The sequence below is a fragment of the Agelaius phoeniceus genome, chromosome 3 (assembly GCF_051311805.1).
Source record: "Agelaius phoeniceus isolate bAgePho1 chromosome 3, bAgePho1.hap1, whole genome shotgun sequence".
Taxonomy (NCBI): domain Eukaryota; kingdom Metazoa; phylum Chordata; class Aves; order Passeriformes; family Icteridae; genus Agelaius; species Agelaius phoeniceus.
In genome coordinates, this window is record NC_135267.1 from 86,014,283 (window position 1) to 86,034,597 (window position 20,315).

Genomic DNA, 20,315 nt, shown 5'->3' on the forward strand with positions numbered 1-20,315 from the left:
CTGACTCCTTCTGAAAAACTGAGCAAGTTCCCAAGGAACTTCTAGGCATCAATGATAGATCCATGACATAACACAGTATAGAGAGTTCATCTCCTCTTCTTGTGAAAAATGTAAAACTTTGTAAGCAAGACAAAAGTCTGCAGAGTAGTTTTAGCTTGGCACTTCTGGATCACTTTCATTTGAACTTCAATTAGACAGCAATTTTGTATTAACGTAGAGAGGCTGTGCTATCAACCTCTATTTTTAAAAGAAGATGTCTTTGAAGATATTTTAGTACTAATCAGGCATCCAGGTGGAAAGCTTTCTGTTCTTCACCACATGAGATTTGATGAAAGCCTTTCATTCTGCTGTCATTGAACAGGTAAAGAGAATAGACACTCTCCTTTCTCAGCATCAGAATAGCAGGCTGAGATTTGTTTCCCTAAAGAAACTGTGAGAACGAGTAGAGAATAGCAGAAGAATAGCTCTGTACCTTTACTGAACTTTCAGTAAAAAGTAAAAATCAGTAAAAAAAAAACTTCTTAAATGTGATAATTCTTGCATGCTTGCTTTGATGGGATTCAGCTGCATTGGGACTGCTTTGCATTTGCCTGGTGTTAATGTGTTTGCTTTCTCAGCAGGCAGGTTAAGAATAAAGTTGCTCTAATTTGCTTCTAGCCATGGGCTTTTTTTCCACTTGTGCTTGATAACAGAAGTAAGAGAATGACCTAAAGAAAAAGAAAGTAGAATTATGCTTACGTGAGAAGACAATGCAAATACAACCTACAATAGTCTTAACTTTCCTTTTGTATAATGTCTTTAAGATATCATTTGACTGGGGATATTATCAAAAAGGAGGGGAAAGAAAATGCATGAATTGTCCATCAGTGTAACATCTGATACTGCTCCCTAAAACTAAGTGTTGAAAGGAAGACGTGTATCACTGCGATAAAAATACCTTCTACTTTTTCTTTCTGAAAGAAACCTAGAAGGCAGCTAATGCAGAAAATCACAAGCACAAGTCTTGGATTTAGAGGCTGCTGGCAATGTCATTTCTGGGCATGTACAATTATTACTCCTCAGTGACCAATGTCTGCCTCAGTCTTTAGCATGAATTAAACAAAAAGCTTGAGAATCCAGCATTTTACAGACAAGCCTAGTCCTAGCTATCTTTGTGACTGTAATGCTTTTTAAAAAGTCACTACTTTTCTGCCACCTAATCATGATATGAAAACTAGTCTGGAAATACTTCAGGTGAGTGCCATGTCTTCAACATGAGGGGCTGCTGCAGATTTTCAGGCTGATGCAGTTTTTCTCCTGGCATTGCAAATCAATACAACTGTGTAGTTTTCTTGTAAAGCAAGTTTGATGGGAAATACTGACTGTGTAAATCATCTTTAAATTGACCAGGGAGCATAAGATTCACATTTCTAAAACTACTTTTTTGAGGGAGTGTGGAGAAGGAAAGATATTTCAGGTTTGATAAAGCAAGAATAAGAGAAAGTAGCTCAAGAATCAGACAGTGGTAATTTTTCCATACATTATAATGAGCTACTTCAGGGTTCTCTGGAAAAGGAGAGCAAAAGTCAGGAACTGAAAAGCTCTACATGTCAGCTGTGGCATTACTTCATTTAAAGTTATGCTAGTCACTTTGCTGTTAGCAAAATAACAAACTACTTGAGTATTGTGTAATGTTTATAAAGATGTTACAAGTGCTGTTTCTTTTCAGAAGGGCTGGCTGATCTCCTTTTCAAAAATATTTTTTAAAAACAGGTTTGTTTGTCTAGAAGGATTAAAATAATTAAGCAAGATAAAAACAACAAGCCTTACAAGTCACAAGCACAATGGCTGTTTTCCGAATTTTTGTATTAATTGATTTGTGACATTGAGTTCTTCACACAGTATACAGTGAGGAACTGTATTATTTCTTTTCTGTCATTCTTTCCTCAGCTCCATTTTTTGCTACAACATTGCTTGCTCTCTTCAAACTGTTTCCTGTGCACAAGTGAGCAATTCCTAAATAATTCATTAATTTGAATAAAATAATGTTTGTACAGGGCCAGCCAAAGCTATGACTAATCAGCACCCTCTCACCAGTTGTGACCAAGGTGCCAGACTAAGCAAATAGGGCAAGCTGTTCTCAAAATTTCTAAAAATACTCAACAAAGAAACCCTTCCTAAATTTGAAATGAATGTTGGTTTCCCGAGTTTGTCATGCATCTCCAGCATGAAATTGGGCTAGTAGCTTAATTTTCCTTATGCATAGCTGTTCCCTATCTCTAAAGACAGTTGGATACCCTTAAAAATGGTTATAAAAATATAACTAACAGTACTGAAAGTGTATTTGATAATGCTGAAAAGATCACTCAACAGTAAACACTAATTTAACCTTCAGTCATATAACGTGACATTTTCCACTCTAAATGGTGTGCAGTTCAATGTAAAGCAGCTTGAAATAATCCAGTTGAACATACTAGAGAAGCTTGGATTTCATCTGCCACCTCTGCCACCATGGTCCCTTCTGGGCTACTAATTTATTTGTCTCTGTTTTAAAAAAAATCTTTTAAATGTGCAAATTTGAATCTGCTAATTAAAGTAGCATCACAACCAGAACTTTGTTGGTAATTTTATAGAGCAGAATTCAACTTGGGACGGACCAGGCAAAGCAGAAGAAGCACAGCTGTTACTGTAAATGTCTGCAAAACATAAAAATGAGTGTTCTTGCTTAAATTAAATATGAGGTCTTGAAATTTTGTAATTGAAAGTTCAGCTTCTGTAATCATACTGTTTATCTCAGATGTAGGCTGACACATTCTAGTATAGCCTGGGGAGCTTAGAAATGAAGGAAGCAGGAAGCCAGACCAGTGTTGCAGTCAAGATTGAGTTATGTTCTGAACTGGAGACTGGAGGAGATTATAGATTGAAGTCCCAGAGTGCATCGTAGAGGTCACAAATTAATTAGCAAGGGAGTATGTTGATGGAATTGAATATATGGGTTTCATATCAGAGGGTTTGTAGTGCTAATATGTTCTTAGTCATTGCTGAATTTGGCAGGAGGAAGATGGGGCATAACCAGCAACTCTCTTGAGTCTGTGAAATCGAGTGCAGGAGATTTGCAGATGAATTGCCTTTATGAAACAAGATTTAAGATTCAGAATTTGAGTTCCTATGGAATATATCAGTATAGTTAGCATGCAGGTCTACAAATTAATTTCTTGATTAAAAGTCTTGGAGAAAACATGCATTAGCCTAGAATTTAGTTCTAGGAAAAGAAAAATGCAAATATTGGGCTGTGGATTGATTTAATTACCTGAAATCCCTTCATTTTACTTCTGCTTTCAGTTGAGCTGCCACTTTTATTTGCTGTGAATGTTAATGTACTAATGTTTACAGAAACCTTAGACAACTAATAGAAAAGCAGATGTTTCCTGGTGTTGTCTTCCAGAATATCTAGTGCAGCCTATTTTTTATTTGAATAAATATATCAAACATCTTCTTGTGTGTTTAACCAGTGTTTCTAGAGATAACCCAAGCCCATACTATGAATAAAATTAATGGTTCAATTGCTCTTGTTCCATGTAGAAAAAAAATTCTTTCATTTTTACCTGTGCTAAATATATATTTTTGTTGAAGTTTATTTTATATTTAGGCATTAAAATGTATCTGGTTTTTTATATATGTCACTATGGTCCTAGTATATGATTATGACAATAAAATCTATACTTCAGAACTGAAATTTCTGAAGTTGTTTGCCTCCAATATTTTAATGCACAGACAATTAGGCAGGATTGAAATGTTACCTTACAGCATTTTAGATGAGGACAAACACTGGAACATCAGTCACAGAGCATTACAAGTTAGATTTGCTGTCACTGTTTCCAAGCCAAATCTATTGAATGGGTAAATGCTTTGCTCCCCTTTTTTTGCGTAGATACATTTCTGTTTCTCCAGCAAGATTAGATTTAACATTGGAGATTGTCCTGATAATAGTTGTCATCTAGTGTTCATATGTTGAAGAACTTGCAGACTTTAATTAGAAATAGTCAATGCAGTGGATGACAGATTTCTACTCCTGAAGACTGGTATTTGGTGTACCCTGTATTTGAAGTGATACAGGAAATCCTTGTTTTCTGTTTTTCATCTGCATTTCTATTTGCTGGTTCTATTTGAGTGTTGCATGTATTCCCTGTTCAGTTCTGTAGGAAACATACAACCCTTGTCTTTTTTTTTTTTTTCCCCAGACAGGGAGTTTGTTTTTATTACTTAGGCAGAACAGGGGAAATTGTAAAGCAAGATGGCAGGGTTGTGAGATTAATTTTGTTTTTCCATGCATAGTTGAGTTGCTCACTGTAGTCAGTAGAAGTGGGTATTTCAAGAGAGCCATTTAGGCACTGTATATTATAGTCGGTTTTTTGCTAGTGTTGGCACTCTGAATGTTTTTTGTTTTTCCAGAGGTCTCTGCCTTAGTCGTCTCAAACTTCTATCAAAATTAAAATCTTGCAGTTAGACATTGTTGGTACCACTCCTTTGTCTCTTAGAAAACTACATTACTAGTTGTTCCCACAGATTTATACAGCAGAATTTACCAAAGATGAAATGACATGTCTTACTTCTGCAACTATATCTCTTTTTCTCCTATTTAATTTAAAATTTATCATTCAAGTTTGATAATGTGCTGCACAGCAAAGTGGTGCAACTTTGGGGGGTTTTTTCCCCTTTTTCTTCTTTATTATCCCCCTCCCTCCTCACTGAAGAAAGTAGATGTAGTTTGTGTTTTGGAAAAAAAATCTGTAATGGTCCCCAGTCATATGGAAGATGAGTGTTTCTGCTTTGTTTTATGTGTCAGAAAGAGGATCAAGGGCATTGTTTTTGTTGATTGTTTGAGATGAAAAGGATGGATTTAGTTACCAAGTTGCTTCTGTTAAATAATCAAATTTGCCATAGCAGTGCTTATTCTAAAATTGATATACATAAAAAGAGACTCTTCAAAAGTGTTTTTACAGAAATAAGGAAGCTTTTTTTTTTTCTGCTGAAGATGATTAGAATAGCAATCAATGCAGGGAAGGAAGGTTTTGGAAAATGCAGCCTAATAGAACACCTCCCTCTGGTGGTAGATATTACAGTTCAGTCTGCTCGGTCACACCGAGATTGGAACCTTCATGGCGGGAATGCCACTGCTACTGAAGAGCTAGGAGAACTTCTTAAAAAGATAATGGAATTGCATATATAGTCTCCTCCCCCCTGGGTTTGATGGGGGAGGTTTAGGCTGCTTGACCCCCTTCACTCTGAATTTGTCAGGTAATCCATACTTTCTTCTCCTCCCATCTTGCTGCTAGGATTTGTTGCATTTTGCCGTCTTTGCTGGGCTGTAGGAATAGGCTCTGTGGATGTTGGTGCTTTAAGCAGGTAATGAGAACAGTATGCACGAAACAGCTTATAGCTTCTAGCAATCATTTGGCTTGTTCTGAAAATTTAATTAATCTCTTAGTTCATTCATATTTAGCTGCTTGGTTTGAATTTCATGTGCCAGTATTCAGTTAGTTTCCAAAGTAATATCTATAATTACTTGTACTTGAAACACAATTAGCCACCTTAACTGGAGGAGAAAGGTTGCTGTTAACAGTTTATCTTGTAGGGTATTAATGCCAAGAAACATATTACTTCAAAGATTATTTTTTTTGTCAGCTGAACAGGGATGGGTTCAATCCATCAATCAGGCATGTGAGCTCCCAAAAAGGCTGTAGAATTGTTATTTCTAGCTCTGTTTAGGCATAACAAGAATGCTTTAAAATGCTTCTTGAAGGCATATTATAGTTCCTTGCTTTTCATGCCCATTATGCTTCAGAAAGTGTAGCAAACAAGCAGAATGTGTGAGAATAACATTTTTGATCCTTGTTTTCCTTTCTGTTTAGTAAGCATTTTATGGTGATTTTTCCTGTTGTTATTTCACAGCATAGTGAAACCTGCTCCTATTCCCCCCATCCAGGCTGAACATTCAAAACGCTTTTAGCTTTGTTTTGTATGTCATTAATAGAAGAACCTGGGAAACCTTGTAAATCTTCTCCAAGGCTCCAGTTCAAAAGCAAAAAATCTGGGACATTTTCATGAGTAGGAGTCCTAATTCCATGACTGTGACACTGTTAAACTCAGAGAAACAAAACTTTAGACATGGAGGACTGGCTACAGAAGCCCATTTTTATGTGCAGGATCCCAGTGTTACCAGCATTTAATTAATGCATTGTTCAAGGTCAGCACATCACTGCTCTGATTTGCTTTAGTGCTATTTAGACTCCCCTTTAAGGGATTTCACACCTATTGAGCCATCTAGGAACCCTTTGCAAGCCAGAGCTCTGGAAACACCACTGGAGAAAGGTTATTTTTCCATATCTGCATTAACTTGGAAGTGATAGCACAGGAAGTCAGATCACATCAGATGACAAATCACAGATATGAGAAGCAAAAGGATTGTTTTCTTCTTACACCTCTTTTATTGCACTTTGTCTTAATGTGGAGATACAGACGTAGACAAGAGTGGGTGTTTTAGGCAATTTCAGCAATGATTCTCCAGCACTGACAAGCAGAAGGATCATTTCATCATCATAAGAGATGCTTTAAGTTCTCATGTCTTTGTTACTTAAAAATAAGGTGAGTTGAGCAGAAGTGTATTTATCTGTGTTTTCCACTGAAGGGACAGGAATGCAGCATTCTGAGGAGAGCAGTTTTACTATTCCTTTTCCGCTTTGACACTTCTCTGGTTTTTTTTGCATTAAAAGAAGCATCAATATCAAAATAGCTAGCATTTGTAAGGAAAAAAAACACTTAAAAATCCATGAACTTCAGATATTAACTCGATACATTACTTTTTTGTAATAAATTTTGTACCAATTTCCAATGTTGAGATGCGTTCCAGCTTTTTTCTTTGGGACCAATTTGCTAATAATGAAAATTTTGTTCTCTTTGACTTATATTCAACACTTCTAATGCCTTCTTCTAAAAGACAATTTTAATAAGAGATAAAGAAACTTTTATTAATTCAAAATTTCGTCATGTTTTGTTGCTCACAGAGAGGCCCAAGCAATGTTTATTTTATGTAGGCATTCGATTTCTGTGTCTGATACTTTTGTTCCTAAAGGACTGGAAAATAAATATTTGTATTTTAACTTCACTGAGAATAAACATGGTATGCTTAAGTACGGGCTTGGTTTCTGAGCCATGGTGTTCTATAGTCAAAATTTAATGTAGCATGGTGGTTTGTGGCAACCACAACTAGGGAGACTTCTCAGTGTTTGAGCTTTGGGATTTGTAAACCTAAGTCAGCCTTTCTTTTCTTTGTCCTTGAGCTCTTGCCTTTTTTTTGTTGGATGGTTGGTTGTTTTTTGGTTTGGTTTTTTGTTGTTGTTGCTGGCAGGTTGAATGCTACTCTCCAGCATTTCTATTATAGAATGTGGTGGAGGGGATGGTAAGTGGGAGACTACAGCCACTCCTTTAAACTTCTGGACTCCTTGCATAGTTAATAAGCTCTGGAACTTGGAGCTAAGGCAGCAAGGGGTCAGATGAGATTTTAGTGGGTGTTCTCACTTGTATGATTAAAACATTACTTCCGTTTTCTTCATGTTATTGTAGATTATTGAAGTTACAGCTTGCTCATATAAACTCTAACCATTGCAAAGTTGCTGCCCCAACAACTGAGGACTGTCAGACTGGGAGTTTCCTCTCCACATTTTCCTGTATCTAGTTTGTATGAAAGGCAGATGTGTATTACAAGAAGAAGCATCAGGTTGCAGTAAGATTGAGAAGAGTAGGAAGATTACCCCTTATACTTCATTATTCATTGCTTTGGTGGTAAAACCTAAATAGTGAGAAAATACTAAATCTTCCTTACAGACACACATTTCAAAGTGTTTGGTTGGCTCTGGGAAAATGAGGCCAGGAAATGGGAGTGCCTGCTCTCCCTTTTCTTCCAGAACAGCCTCTGGGCTGTTCAAAGGAAAAGAATCTGATAAATAAGTGGTTCTGGGAGATGTTTTGAGAGTATTGGTAGTTATTAAGGCGCCCTAACTGAAGATAAGGGCGAGGGAACTGATGAGTGGTTTACTGCTAAGCAAGGTTTAATCTGCTGCATAGGCCTTTGGTCCCTTGTGAAAATTCTGTCAATTTATGACATAGTTGAACATTTGGGAATGCTTGAACCATAAATGTGACTATTATTGACAGAAAATGAGGCAAATGTACACGTTAATTGGAATCACATAAATTGGACTGGAGGAATTAATTAAAAAATAATAGACATGTGTCTTGAAATTGGAAGGTTCTCTCTAGATATTGGAAAGGGCATGGTAAAGGTGACTTGAAAGATAGCTGCAGTATAAGAAAAGCTAATTGAAACATTTCTTTTATTAAAATAATAGTTCTTATGTGTCCAGAATAAATATGAGTTGTAATTAAATTCTGTCAGTTAACAATCCCATTTTCAAGATCTCTCATTTATTATAAACGCACCTTGAAAAGTTCACTTCATTAGTTTGTTTCATAGGACTCACTGCTTTTGCAAAGTGCTTGCTTTATGGGTTCATGGGTCAGTTTCCTCCACCAGAACAAATGTTTCTCCCCCTTTAGGTGCGTAAGTTTTGATGTCTCATTACTCTGAATTTAGTTCAAACTTGTGCTTTTACTAGTCTGTTTGGTTTCATGAAGGGACAGCAATAGTGAAAGAATTCTAGTGATAAACATATCAAAATATAGGGGAATAATAGAGGTGCAGTTTTTATGGGTGTTGCTCTTAGTCTTTTATGCTTGCTTTTTTGAGCATTTTCTAGAATGCCTCATCTGTTGTAAAATACCCATGTCACACGGTTTCCAAGTTGTCTTTGAGAGCAAATTCTATGGATCACAGCTGCTTAGATGTTTTCCCCAGGTACTTTTTAAAAATTTTCCCATGTTTAATTCTGTTGTATCTCTGCTGTATTACCCTCAGATCATGTTAAATGTTTGTTCTTTTTAAGTGCCAGATGGGTCTTCAAATGGCTGCAGGATTTTACTTTTCCTGGCTGTTAAGTAGTGGAGCTCCTCGTCTTGTTTCTTGGAGTTGGTAAAATTGTTGAGATTGCCATCTTTAGCAGAGGAGCATTGTAAGAGTCCTTGGCAAGCTGCCCACTCAGTTGGTGTCTTACTAGTCCACTCTAGTATATGCTCTTCCTAATGAATACCCGCTCCGTGTATCATTGAAAAATAAAATATTTCTTGCAGTCATGATGGAGTGGTTTCTTTGTCTTCCTCAGTTAAATTTCACGCTTTACCCTTGCACTGGTCTATTACCAATATCCTTTGATACAGATTCAAGAATCTGTAGAATGTCAATTAGTTGGGTATTAAATTGTCTTCATGCCCTAGTTTACCAGATGCAGGTGCTGTATAAGCTAAGCCCCTCACTGGTTTTAGGTTTTGCAATGTAACAGTACCTTCAAGTAGAGCTTTTTCACTGTATGTACTCTATAATAAATTTAAGTATGAATGCTAACTGTGGATCTTAGGGATTCTCTAACAGGAAATTTAAAGTGGATTGTTAAAATAGGAGTTTACTCTTCATGGCTTCAGCAGTTTGGATCCTGTAAAAGTCAATAATATTTATTCTTTTTATGTTGGTGAGTTTTCTCAAGTAATGACATTTTAGTTGGAATAATGTAAGCCTGCTACTTTACGTAAGAATGTGACACCAGGGTACAGAAGTTTTCAGTGACCTTGTTCTTGTACTGAAATAGCTACAGTAAGCAAATTGTCATTATCAGGCAGAGCAAGGAGTATTTGTTCTGTGGAGTAGCCATTCTCAGGGGATACTTTGTAGATGATAATGAAATTCCTATTTCATCAATTTAGGATTTCACAACTGCTTTGAAAATGATGGGATCATATGCTGTAAAAATGACAGTTTTTTTCATGTCTGTTGTGCAGTGTGTTATAAGCCTGGTTAATACAGTTACTGTAGATTCTTTTGTACAAAACTGCATTTTCCTTCCTTAAAAACATGTCTGCATATATAATAATGACCTGGATCTTTAGTTGAAGGTCATCTCTAACAATGTTATGCTTGTTGTCTCAATAGTCTTTGCTTATTAGCTATTCATGAATTTTCTTGCTAAATAATAGGCAAAATCTGGTAGTCAAATCTAGAGGTTCCTGTGTAACTTTGGGGAAGAATCATTTTATTGAGCCAAGGGAAATAAGGTTTATTCTGGAATGTCGTCTTTAAGAAATTAGTGTCTTTTTGGAGAAAAAACCAGGTCAAAACACATCATCAGCAGACTTCCTCCCACCCATCAAAAACCCAACCAACCAAAAAAAAAACCAAAAAACTCTACAACAAAACCCCCACCAAGCTAAATCCCCAAAATATTGATACATTGCATAAGATTTACAAATAAGGCAGTGATATATGCCTTGGTCCTTATGCCTGAGTGATAAATACGTGTAATTGCAGTTGTGTTGTCTCAGTGTTTTCCACCCTTGCAGATGCATCTTTTTTATTTTGCTTTTGTAGTACTTCTCTGTTTATTTGAAAAGACAATGAAGTGCTTATGAAGAACTCCGTATATGCAATATGCAAAGCTCAGCGTTATTTGAAATGTATTAATAATGTGTTGAAATTTTTAAAAGTATAGCAATCATAGAGGATAACTTAGCATAAAGAACTCATTTCAGTTTTTCTTCATGAAGAAGAAAAGCTGAAAAAAAGAGAAAATGTTGTATTTATGAATAAAACCCCTAAGAGGCTGAGTAGCTTTCCTGTATCATACATGCTCATAACTCTTAATAAGGTTGTTTTACAGAAAATCACCTTTCTAGTATTTTTACTGTTTAATTCTTTTAGTAGAATTTTTCTTTTAATTCACTTAGAATTAAAAGAATTCTTTCTTTTAATTCACTTTGTACTGTGAAAACTATGAGATCTACTGATAGTTCATAATTGTAATTTTGTACTTTGCAGTATAATATATTTTATTTATATATTTATAAATATAATTTACTATAATTAATACATACCTCTGATACCTTTTTATGACTTTGTTTGTCACTTCTTAATGCAAATGCTTGTGCGTATTCTATGGTGCATTCCCATAATAGCCAGATATCTGTGTTTATTCTCCAAGTGGGCTATTGCATCTTTCTGTCTGCATGTTATTTAAAAAGAAAAAAGCTAAAACTTCTCTTTCCAAGTGGAGTTTTATTGCCAGACCATTACTGGAGCTCTAGATTACATTCAGTATATACTGAAAGTGAAGGTTTTATCCATCTCACCTTATTTTATTATGCAAAAAGTAGTTACGTATGAATGACACTTGAAATGCCTTCAGTAAGCTGTGAACCAGAGAAGTTAGTGAAGAGTTCTCAACAGGTAAATAAAATCTTTGGGCCTTTCAGTACTATTCCCTGGCCATATGTGAACAGTTTCTCTGTTCTCAGTTCTGTGAACAGACACATGAAGAAAAGGAAAAAAAGGCCGTAACTTAAAGATTTCACAGTAGCAGTTTCAATGTCATAACATTTGTTACTTCCCACAGAGTACTCTCAGAAAGCAGTTCCTTTTAATTTTGGAACTGTTTTCTGAGAAGAATACTGCAAATCTGTTGTGTACATTGGGATACTAATGGACTGGAAACATTTGATGTTATACCAACACATTAATTTATGCTCTGTAAAAGAACAAGTTGCTCTGGGAATAAAAAACATGCAGATTGTGCATTTAATGCAGGGTAAGACGCTAACACTCTCCAAATAACCTTTTTGCTAGCTCACATTGCTAAGTTATGGGAACTGTAGGATTGAAGAATAAAGAAGTGTAATATTTCTTATTGGTTAAAATAATTACTTTAAAGACTCTGATTTTCTTCCCTTAGCAAGCTGTTTACTCTGACACCTCTTCCATCACATATTTGAATGAACTTATTCTTTTTAATAAAATATCTGTTTTAGGTCAGAGAATAGGAATTGTTTGTAACTTAGACTCTCAAAAAAAAAAAAAAAAAAACCCCAAAAGGAGATTTTTGGAGATAGCATGATGTCTTATGCCATAGCGGGAGTGCAAATGAAGAAACAGTCTGGCTTAGTGTTAAGTTATTTCATGTAGTACTTTAAAATGCCTGTCTTTTTCAGAAGAAATGCTTTGTGATATGCTGATAATGTTCTCACTTACCATTTGCCTTAAGTTTTAACTGAATGTAATCACAGAAGTTACCAGAAGCCGTGAAGGGTGATTTCCTGCTTAGTCACCGAGCCCTTAGTTAAGCAAAAGTCCAGAACTCAAGATTTTCTTCAGTAGTTTGTTGGATATTGATGGCTAAAGAAGGCTACATAGTGAAATTGGGACTGTCTGATTTCCTGTGTCACAGAATCAAGTATTTTAGGGGTGGAAGGGGTTGGATGTCCTAAATGTTTGTTCTTGAGGCAGTGGGTGAAATGAAATATGCTGGGAAGATGAGCTCTTGCAGGTTGCTCACCATAGCCTGGTAACAGTACCTGGACAACTGAGCTTGAAAGTTTTAGGGCTGTGCAGAAAGTGTGATTTTGTGTGGCAACTCCTGTTTTATGGGCTAGAATCAGAAGCTGTAAAGGCAATGGCTTTCATTCTTAATGGTAGCTTATTAATAAAAATGGGCAAGAGATTGTCCTGCAAAAGAAGGTCTTACCTGAAGTCTGGAAACAAATGCATCTTCTTGCCTTCCTTTAGTCTAAGCTATTAGAATTCATTGTATATATAGAATATGAAGTGATTGAATCATGTCTGTCCATTCACATAGTTGTTGCTTTGTTTGCAAAGAAATACTAAGCAACAAAACAAAAATAACACTCTTAGTATTAATATCCAGTGCACGAGAGCTCTGAGATATTCTGTTCTTGCTCAACTATTTGAGATACTGGCTGCATAACCCTTGAACTCAACAAAGCAAAAGGATTTTGGAGCTTGAAGCAGCTGACAGCTGCTTATTCTTAGCAGCTTTTCTACCAAGCAGTAATAGTTTATTGACAGTATTTCATGCAGTATTCATTGATAGATCTTTCCCTCTACTATTTCTTCATGTTTGCAGGAAACAGCAAATTTTTGTGTGTTATTTTGATGTTGACTCCACCACATAGTTAACAACAGAATACTTTGCAGTTTAACAAAAAAAAACCCACCACAGCCACCCAAAAAAGCCCCAAAAACCAAACCCACCGAAGCTGAAGGCAGTGGAGAAAGGGAGACAATGTTGAGAGGAAAAAGAAAACATCTTTTCTAACAAATGGAGAAGGCTTGTGTTAAAAACTGCAAAGATGCATTTTGTTAACTAGGAATGGGCAGTGCAGGTTTCATGGACTTTCGGTCACCCTTGTGCATTTTGGCACAGATTTTGCTAGTATAGTGAAAGTCTCAGGAAAAATTTTTAAAAAATTAAAGTGTTTATCATGCCTTTCCAATTAAATAGGAACTTCTGCAGATGGTGATTAATGTCTTGCCAACTCTTATTCTGATTTTTCCTTGTTGAGATTATTAGGTGAGGTCATTGTTCTGTCAACAGAATTGCATTCTGATTTTAATCAGAATAAAGCTTACCTTTCAAAACTTGCCAGGGTCTTGCCTGTATCATGTGTGTATTTTTGTTTTATTTGTTAAGCAGTTAAGGCTTAACTGGATTTATTCAGGCTCAGCTCTCCTGGAAATACTGCCAACTTTTATGGTGCTTGCAGGAAGAGCAAGGTGATCTGCAAGTTATTTGAGTTAATGAGAGTCCTGGTTTACAGAAGCCAAATGCCCCCCAATACATGGATGAAATTCAAAGGCAAGCTGCAGTTACAGTTCTTGTATTTGGGGTACTTGGGGTCATCAGTCGTAAGGCTTTTCTCAAGTACTGTTGTCTGTAATGAGGAAGGGGCTAAAACAGGGGCAGGAGGTGTTCTTGTGTTCCACTCAACTGAGCAGGCTAAAATTTTTTTGAAAGTTAATTGATTTGCAGTCTGAGTAAAAGTTAGTTCTGAACAGGAGGTCATGGGTTAAGGGAGGCAAAGAGCATTTCACTGCCATGGTGGATTTTGCTGCTGCAGCAGCTCTGAACTGTTAAAATTGCCACAGCTGATTGTGGCTGGTGCAGAAAAGTGTCTGAAGCCTTCTTGATTGCACAAACACACAAATAAAATCCAGAAGCCCAATTTGGGTTAGACTTTGTTGATACCCAGTGAGGCCCGAATAGAACATCTTCCTGAGCCCTGTAACTCATCCCTGACAAAAAGCTTCCCACTGGTTTTTCAGAGCTGTATTGTGGAGGTGGATGATTTCCTGTCTGCCACCTTCTCCCTCCTTCTCTTCATCCTCCCCCTCCTCCTCCCTGGCTTTGAGCTTGCTCCTCTCCTATCTAGATTTCTGGCTGACTCTTCCCCAGCAGAAGTTAAGGTATAATTTCTGGCAAATTACTTAAATCCTAAATCAGCATTCAGGGGCTGTTTGACTGTAGTGCTTCCCATTCCCAGTGAGTCATGTTGGCAACCTATGTTTCTAACACATCATCATCTGCAAATATTTATAGACTGCTCTGTTTTCTTCTCTGTCATGACATAGTAATGAGCAACCAAATATTGATTTATCTATGTATTTATGTATTGAATAAATTCTACCCTTGTATGTAATTGAGAAAAAATGTACTTAGATACCAAGCGGTGGTGCACTTCAGCTGTCTTTTTTCAAGGAAGACATGAGAGAACTAGATGCTAAGCAAACCAAAATTCACTTGGTTGGCAGATGTGCTTCCCAGAGGCAGAGTGTACCAGACTGAAATCCAGTTATGTAGCTAGTAGACTAATGCTATAATCAATCATATATCAGGACTGCAGATGTGGGAAGAAGCTTTCAGTGGGGAGTTTGCACTTGAAAATATTTCCCCTCAAACCTGAATCTGGTTTGGGGGCAAGGTAAGCTGGAGGGTGGGTGGCATTTGTCAAACACATGGGATTTGGACTATGGGGACAGTTTGGAGACAAGTGTGACTTGGCATTTGCTGATTAAAAAAAAGAAAACTTTGAAAGCCAAATTGTTTGTACACATCTTCAATGTATTTTGGTGATTTACCTTCCATTCCTAACTCTCTGCTCTTAGATCAGTAGGCAGCTTTTAGTGCCAGTGTTGGAGTAAGTGAAGGAAGGAGGAAACACCCCAAACTTTCACCCACTTCCTCCCACACATTCCACCCCAAACACCCATCAAACCAATGATGCAGAGGCAACCCCTCACCAGCTCTCCATGCTAACCTGGCACTGTCTATACTGGCTTTGCCAAAACTGTTTCTGATGGGATTTTGTACAATAGCAGTGAAAAGAGTAACATTCCCATGCTGTATTACATGCCTTGGTTCTTCCCTCACTGGATGTCTGCTCCCTTTATATTTCTGTACATGCTTTGTGTAAACCCATTTTAAAATGATACTGTGTGCTGCGGTAAGCTTTGAATGCTCTTGGATGGCTGCGGAAACAAGACCTTTGTGTAATTCTGAAAATGTTTTTTCTCTTACAAATAACTTTTAAGTTATTTTAAATCTGAAGTAAAAATTTGAAGGCCGCTGTTTGTGTTTATCAAAGTGGTGGTACCTCTGGCAGTGTTTTGAGCTCATTTTTATTATTTTATTTTGCATAAAATTTGATGATTAGACTGAGCAAGTGTGGTGACATATGAAATCTTGGTTTTGCTAGATTTCCAGAAGAAACAGCCAGACGATGACTCTACTCCCAGCACAAGCAACAGCCAGTCAGATTTGTTCTCTGGGGAAACGAACAGTGACAACAGCAATACCTCTCTAACCACGCAGGCCACTAACTCCAACCAGCAACTTTTGACAGAACTGAATGTAACTTCACCCAGCAAAGAGGAATGTAAGTGCACGAGTCCTAGGTGAAAGCAAAGGAGGCATAAACTTTTTGCTTTGTTCTCAGGTTTATGTTTCACTGACTTCCTGTGGAAGTTATTGCCCTGGCTTTTGGGGTGAGGGGGAAGGTTAGAAGCTATTCACAAAATAGACATTGTTGGCTTTAACTGAAGAACAAATAGGAGTTTTTAAATAACTTCACATTTGATATATTGTATTTCATATGTATGTAAGCCATTTGATGCATGGGAAAGAATTTAATTGTGGAAACTCCTCACATTAGTGGTAAATTTGTATGTATATTCTAGCATCAACACCAGTATCTTATGAAATTTGACTTTTAAATATGTTGGGTTTTAATTACTGTAGTTGCACAGAACATTGACTGTAATGTGTGTTTGTCTAGATTGCTACTTGCATATAAATATAACTTGTTTTGTGTGGTAATTTATCTATTCTTTCATGACCTATCTTTTGTCTTTATTGAACTGTTAGGCAAAAATTCTCCCTGAAGGTAAGTTAGAATGCTTAGCAAACACAGTGAGATAAAATTGACTTTCAAATTACTCTAAACCTCTGAATAAAGTTCATCTTGCATCTAATATATTGAGTTGTAAAATCTGCATTCTACAACCTAAGCTCCAGTGTGTAATTTGTAGCTTCATTTTTCTCCAGTAGTAGATTTATTTTAGAAGGTGCTCTATGGAGAGAAACCCCCTTGAGCTGAGATTATGTTAGGTTGTGGCTAGTGAACTCATCTACACATTGCAAGAATATGCTTTTTTTCAGTAGGAAATTTGCAAGAGCTACTCTGGTTCTTGAACATTTAGGCAACTGCTGGAAATAGCAATGTTGACAAAGCACTAGTACTAACACATCTTGCTTTCTGTTGTGTTAACTATTTGCTTAGGATGGTTCTGCTGAGTTGCCCAAGTATTTATTCTGTGTACAGGTATGAATAGTTTTTAATTATGCAGGTTGGCTGTGGACAAAGTATTGGACTAATTAAAGTAAAATTTTTAAACTGTGATGATGTTATCTCTCTTGTATTGTGAGAAATACAAGTGCTCAAATGTGGGTGTTCTGTGACAAGTTCTTGTCATAAGACTAAACTTGCCGTGTAACTCTTGTCTCTGCTTTGTGTACACAGTTGCTGCTGACCACCCTTCCATCTCTTCCTTCTGTTCAGTGCTTCTTCAGGGGAAACCTGTACCCTGCTGTAAAAACAAGGCCTTAAAACAATCTTCCTGGGGAATTCAGGAGAGCACATTATGCTCCAGCAACACATTTGGGCCGTCACAGTGCAGGGGACTTGGAGCACCTAGCTAGCTTATTAGCCAGTGTCACAGGGTGCTTCTGTTGTGCTTACTGGGTCAGCTTTCCTGAAAATTTGTTCAGGTAGAAATGAAATTCCGTTACAACGAAGTGTTTCTGTTGTGCCTGAGAAAGATTTGGTAAGTGGGAAGGTGATTGCAGGAATGGGAAAGAAATTAAATAGTGTCCTTCGTTGTGAATTGCTGTGAGCTTGTGAGCATACATTGAATGTGATGGATATTAGGCAGCACAGCCTGCAGAGCATTTGAAAATATTGCCTATTAAAAAAACTCTCTTTATGACTTCCTGCTGGGATGTTTTTAAGTGAAATACAGTGGAGAGATTTATTTACAGCTCTGCCTTCTCTCACATCCCCACTACCTCTTTAATGAAGCTTAATATCATTTATCAGAAATAATTATGTACAGATGGAGATTTTCTGATGGATAATGACCTCATTGTGCAAGGTTCTTTCCTTTAATGAAGAATGCCCAGACTTAAATGTCTTGTGGATTTTAGTTTGAGGTTATCTTTTTCTGTGCAATATTTATTTATTTTGCAGCATATTCTGTAAAGTATGCACTGCTCTTAGTATGGCTGTGTTCTTCAAAGACTGATACTTCTCACTGTGTGTGATGGCATACAGCTGTGTTCTGTTCTGAATAGAACTGTGGTAATTCACCAGAAATCATTGTATGGAATCGCTGTGGTAATCCTTATCCAAGTGTGGGAAGATTGATCTAATCAGGAAGGATCCTCATATTTCATTCCACTCACCTCTCTTTCCTTTCAAGATTTTAAGGAGAGTCTTGCATCAAGGCATTTGCCACAGTACTTGAGTCCACAGGGTAAACAGAGGGGACAAAATTGCAGCCAGTCATTTAGGCAATTAAAGTCATATATGTTACAACAACTGAAGAAAACCATAGAAATCACGTGTTCATACTCTGTATCAGAAAATGTGAAAGGGTTTTTGTACTTATTTTTAAATAGTTATTTCATTTTTATCACAGAATGAATTATATAAGAGAAAATTTCCTTGAACTATATTTTGCAGGAGTTCAGTTTGACAGTGTGCAAGTATTTGTGTGGTTTTTTGTTACTGTTTTGATTTTATGTGAGAGCTGCATTTGCATTCCTGAGTGTCTTACATATGCAACCAGGTTGTAGTGACTTTCCATCTCCCACCAGCCTTAGTTCTGAAGAGTTACCTACCACAATGGCTGCTGTGCCTTCTAATATCTCTCCCCCTTACAGGTGAAAGGTAGTTCTCAGTATTATATTTACAGTCAACAAAAATGAGATAAAAATTTATACCCAGTAGTTCTCAATATTATAACAGTCAACAAAAATGTGTTAAAAAATTATACAGAGACAGTGACACAACTTCAGTAATTTTTTTGCCTTCCTTCACATGTGTTTGATCTTTTATGATATATTACTAATCAGTGATTTTTTAAAAAATTCTGTTGAAATTGGTGAGGGGGGAATTCTATGGAATTCTTTTTTTCCCCCCTTCAGATATACTTCTTGAGTTTCCTGTTTCTTTCCAAAACTTTCAGGTCTCCAGTTGCAGTAAATTTTCTGAAATAAATTTGCAGACAAAGAGTAATATTGATATTGGTATAGCTCTAGTTAGTCTAGAGCTGCATGGATTTTACTGATCCATTTCTTAACTGGTAGTTAAATCAGTCTAACTTTTGTTCTATTGCTGCGTTATGTGCAGATAAGTTTAATCTGTTCATATTTTTCCTTCCATGTCCTCCTTTCATTTAGGAGCTCCTAATGGTCGTTATTTTAGCATCAGTCACTATATCAGCCAGTTCCTCTGTCAAAAATTTCCTTTTCATATTGGATGGGCAAGGGTTTTGATTATTTTTAGCAGACAGGAAAAAATGGATTTGACAATGGCCCTCACTTCTCTGTCCTTACCTTCAGCCACCAATATTCTTAAAAAAAAAAAAAGGCAGCTTATTAAGCAAGGTTCTAAGTATTTTGGTAGAGAAAAGGTCACACTGCACATGGAATAATTTTGCTTAGTTTCAGGCCTTCAGTGCTTTCTTTGGGGCTGTCACATCATTTTTCTGTCACTGTATATGCAGAGCTAAAGCTGGTTCTGTGCAGGTTTGAAATTAACTGTGTTGTTATGTGACAGGAGAAATGTCAATGTGAAGAACACTGACTGTGGCAGCTTGATCAGATTTGGTATTTCAGTAGTTTTTAGCTTCAGCTGACAGGATTTTATTTTAATTATGTGCTTAACTTTTCTTGGCCTTCTTGAATAGCAAGAACCACAATTGAAAAAGGACAAAAGGAATATCTGCTGTTTCTAAAAGAGTTAAATGCTTTTCATTCCTGTGTTGAAGAATTTATAAGAAGATAAACAAAGATCATTATTGCTGTGATTGTCAGAAAATACACTGGAGATTTCAGCCCAGAAAGATGGTGATGATCACTGGCCACACCTTACCTCTCTGTGGGCTGAATTTTAGATGCCCAAATACAAAGGTATTTCATGACTGGATGTCTCTAAATTTTGGCTAGTTTATGTATACCCTTCAGAACTTGAGCCATTGCACATCAAAATGAAAACACCTTTGTCTTGAACATTTAAATTTGCAAGATAAGGTTAGCAAAATGCTTGATGACATCTTTATTTTATTAAGCATTTGTGTGCTGTGGAAGCACTGAAATACCCCCAATGATGGAGTAATATTAGTGAAGTTAATGTGCATTAAGTGTACTAGTCCTAGACAAAGATGCAGTAGGTGTCTATAAGAGATACCTGGCAGAAAGGTGAGAGATTGTTTTTCCTACTGCACCTATTGGATGTTTATACTCTGAATTTCATTGCTTGCTGAAGCAATACATGACTGTGTAAAAAGCCACATAGGCTATAGCACTCAAAAAGTAATGGTATTTTTTCTCTTTGGAATAAAATAAAAATATATGTCATTTTTTTCAACATAACTTTGTGAAAAATGGATAAACAAGTGCATTTTTTCTTTGCTTCTTTCTTGCTGAATGGCCTTTTCTCTGACACTATGCAAAAGGTTTCTACCAATTTATAACAACTTCACGGTTTTTGTATTTTGCCTGGGTTTGTGAGTAGAGTTCTAGATGACAGCTTTTCTTTATATG

The 20,315-nt window shown here is 36.6% G+C and overlaps 1 protein-coding gene across 2 annotated transcripts in view; it reads left to right on the forward strand.

Moving 5' to 3' along the window:
• The window catches only part of ZFAND3 (zinc finger AN1-type containing 3), a 135,247-nt gene that overhangs the window by 72,172 nt on the left and 42,760 nt on the right, over positions 1-20,315 (forward strand). For both annotated transcript variants that reach the window (XM_054628890.2, XM_077175804.1), the window contains exon 4: positions 15,688-15,867. In XM_054628890.2, the coding sequence (XP_054484865.1) occupies positions 15,688-15,867 (180 nt within the window). The remainder of the gene's footprint in view (positions 1-15,687; positions 15,868-20,315) is intronic.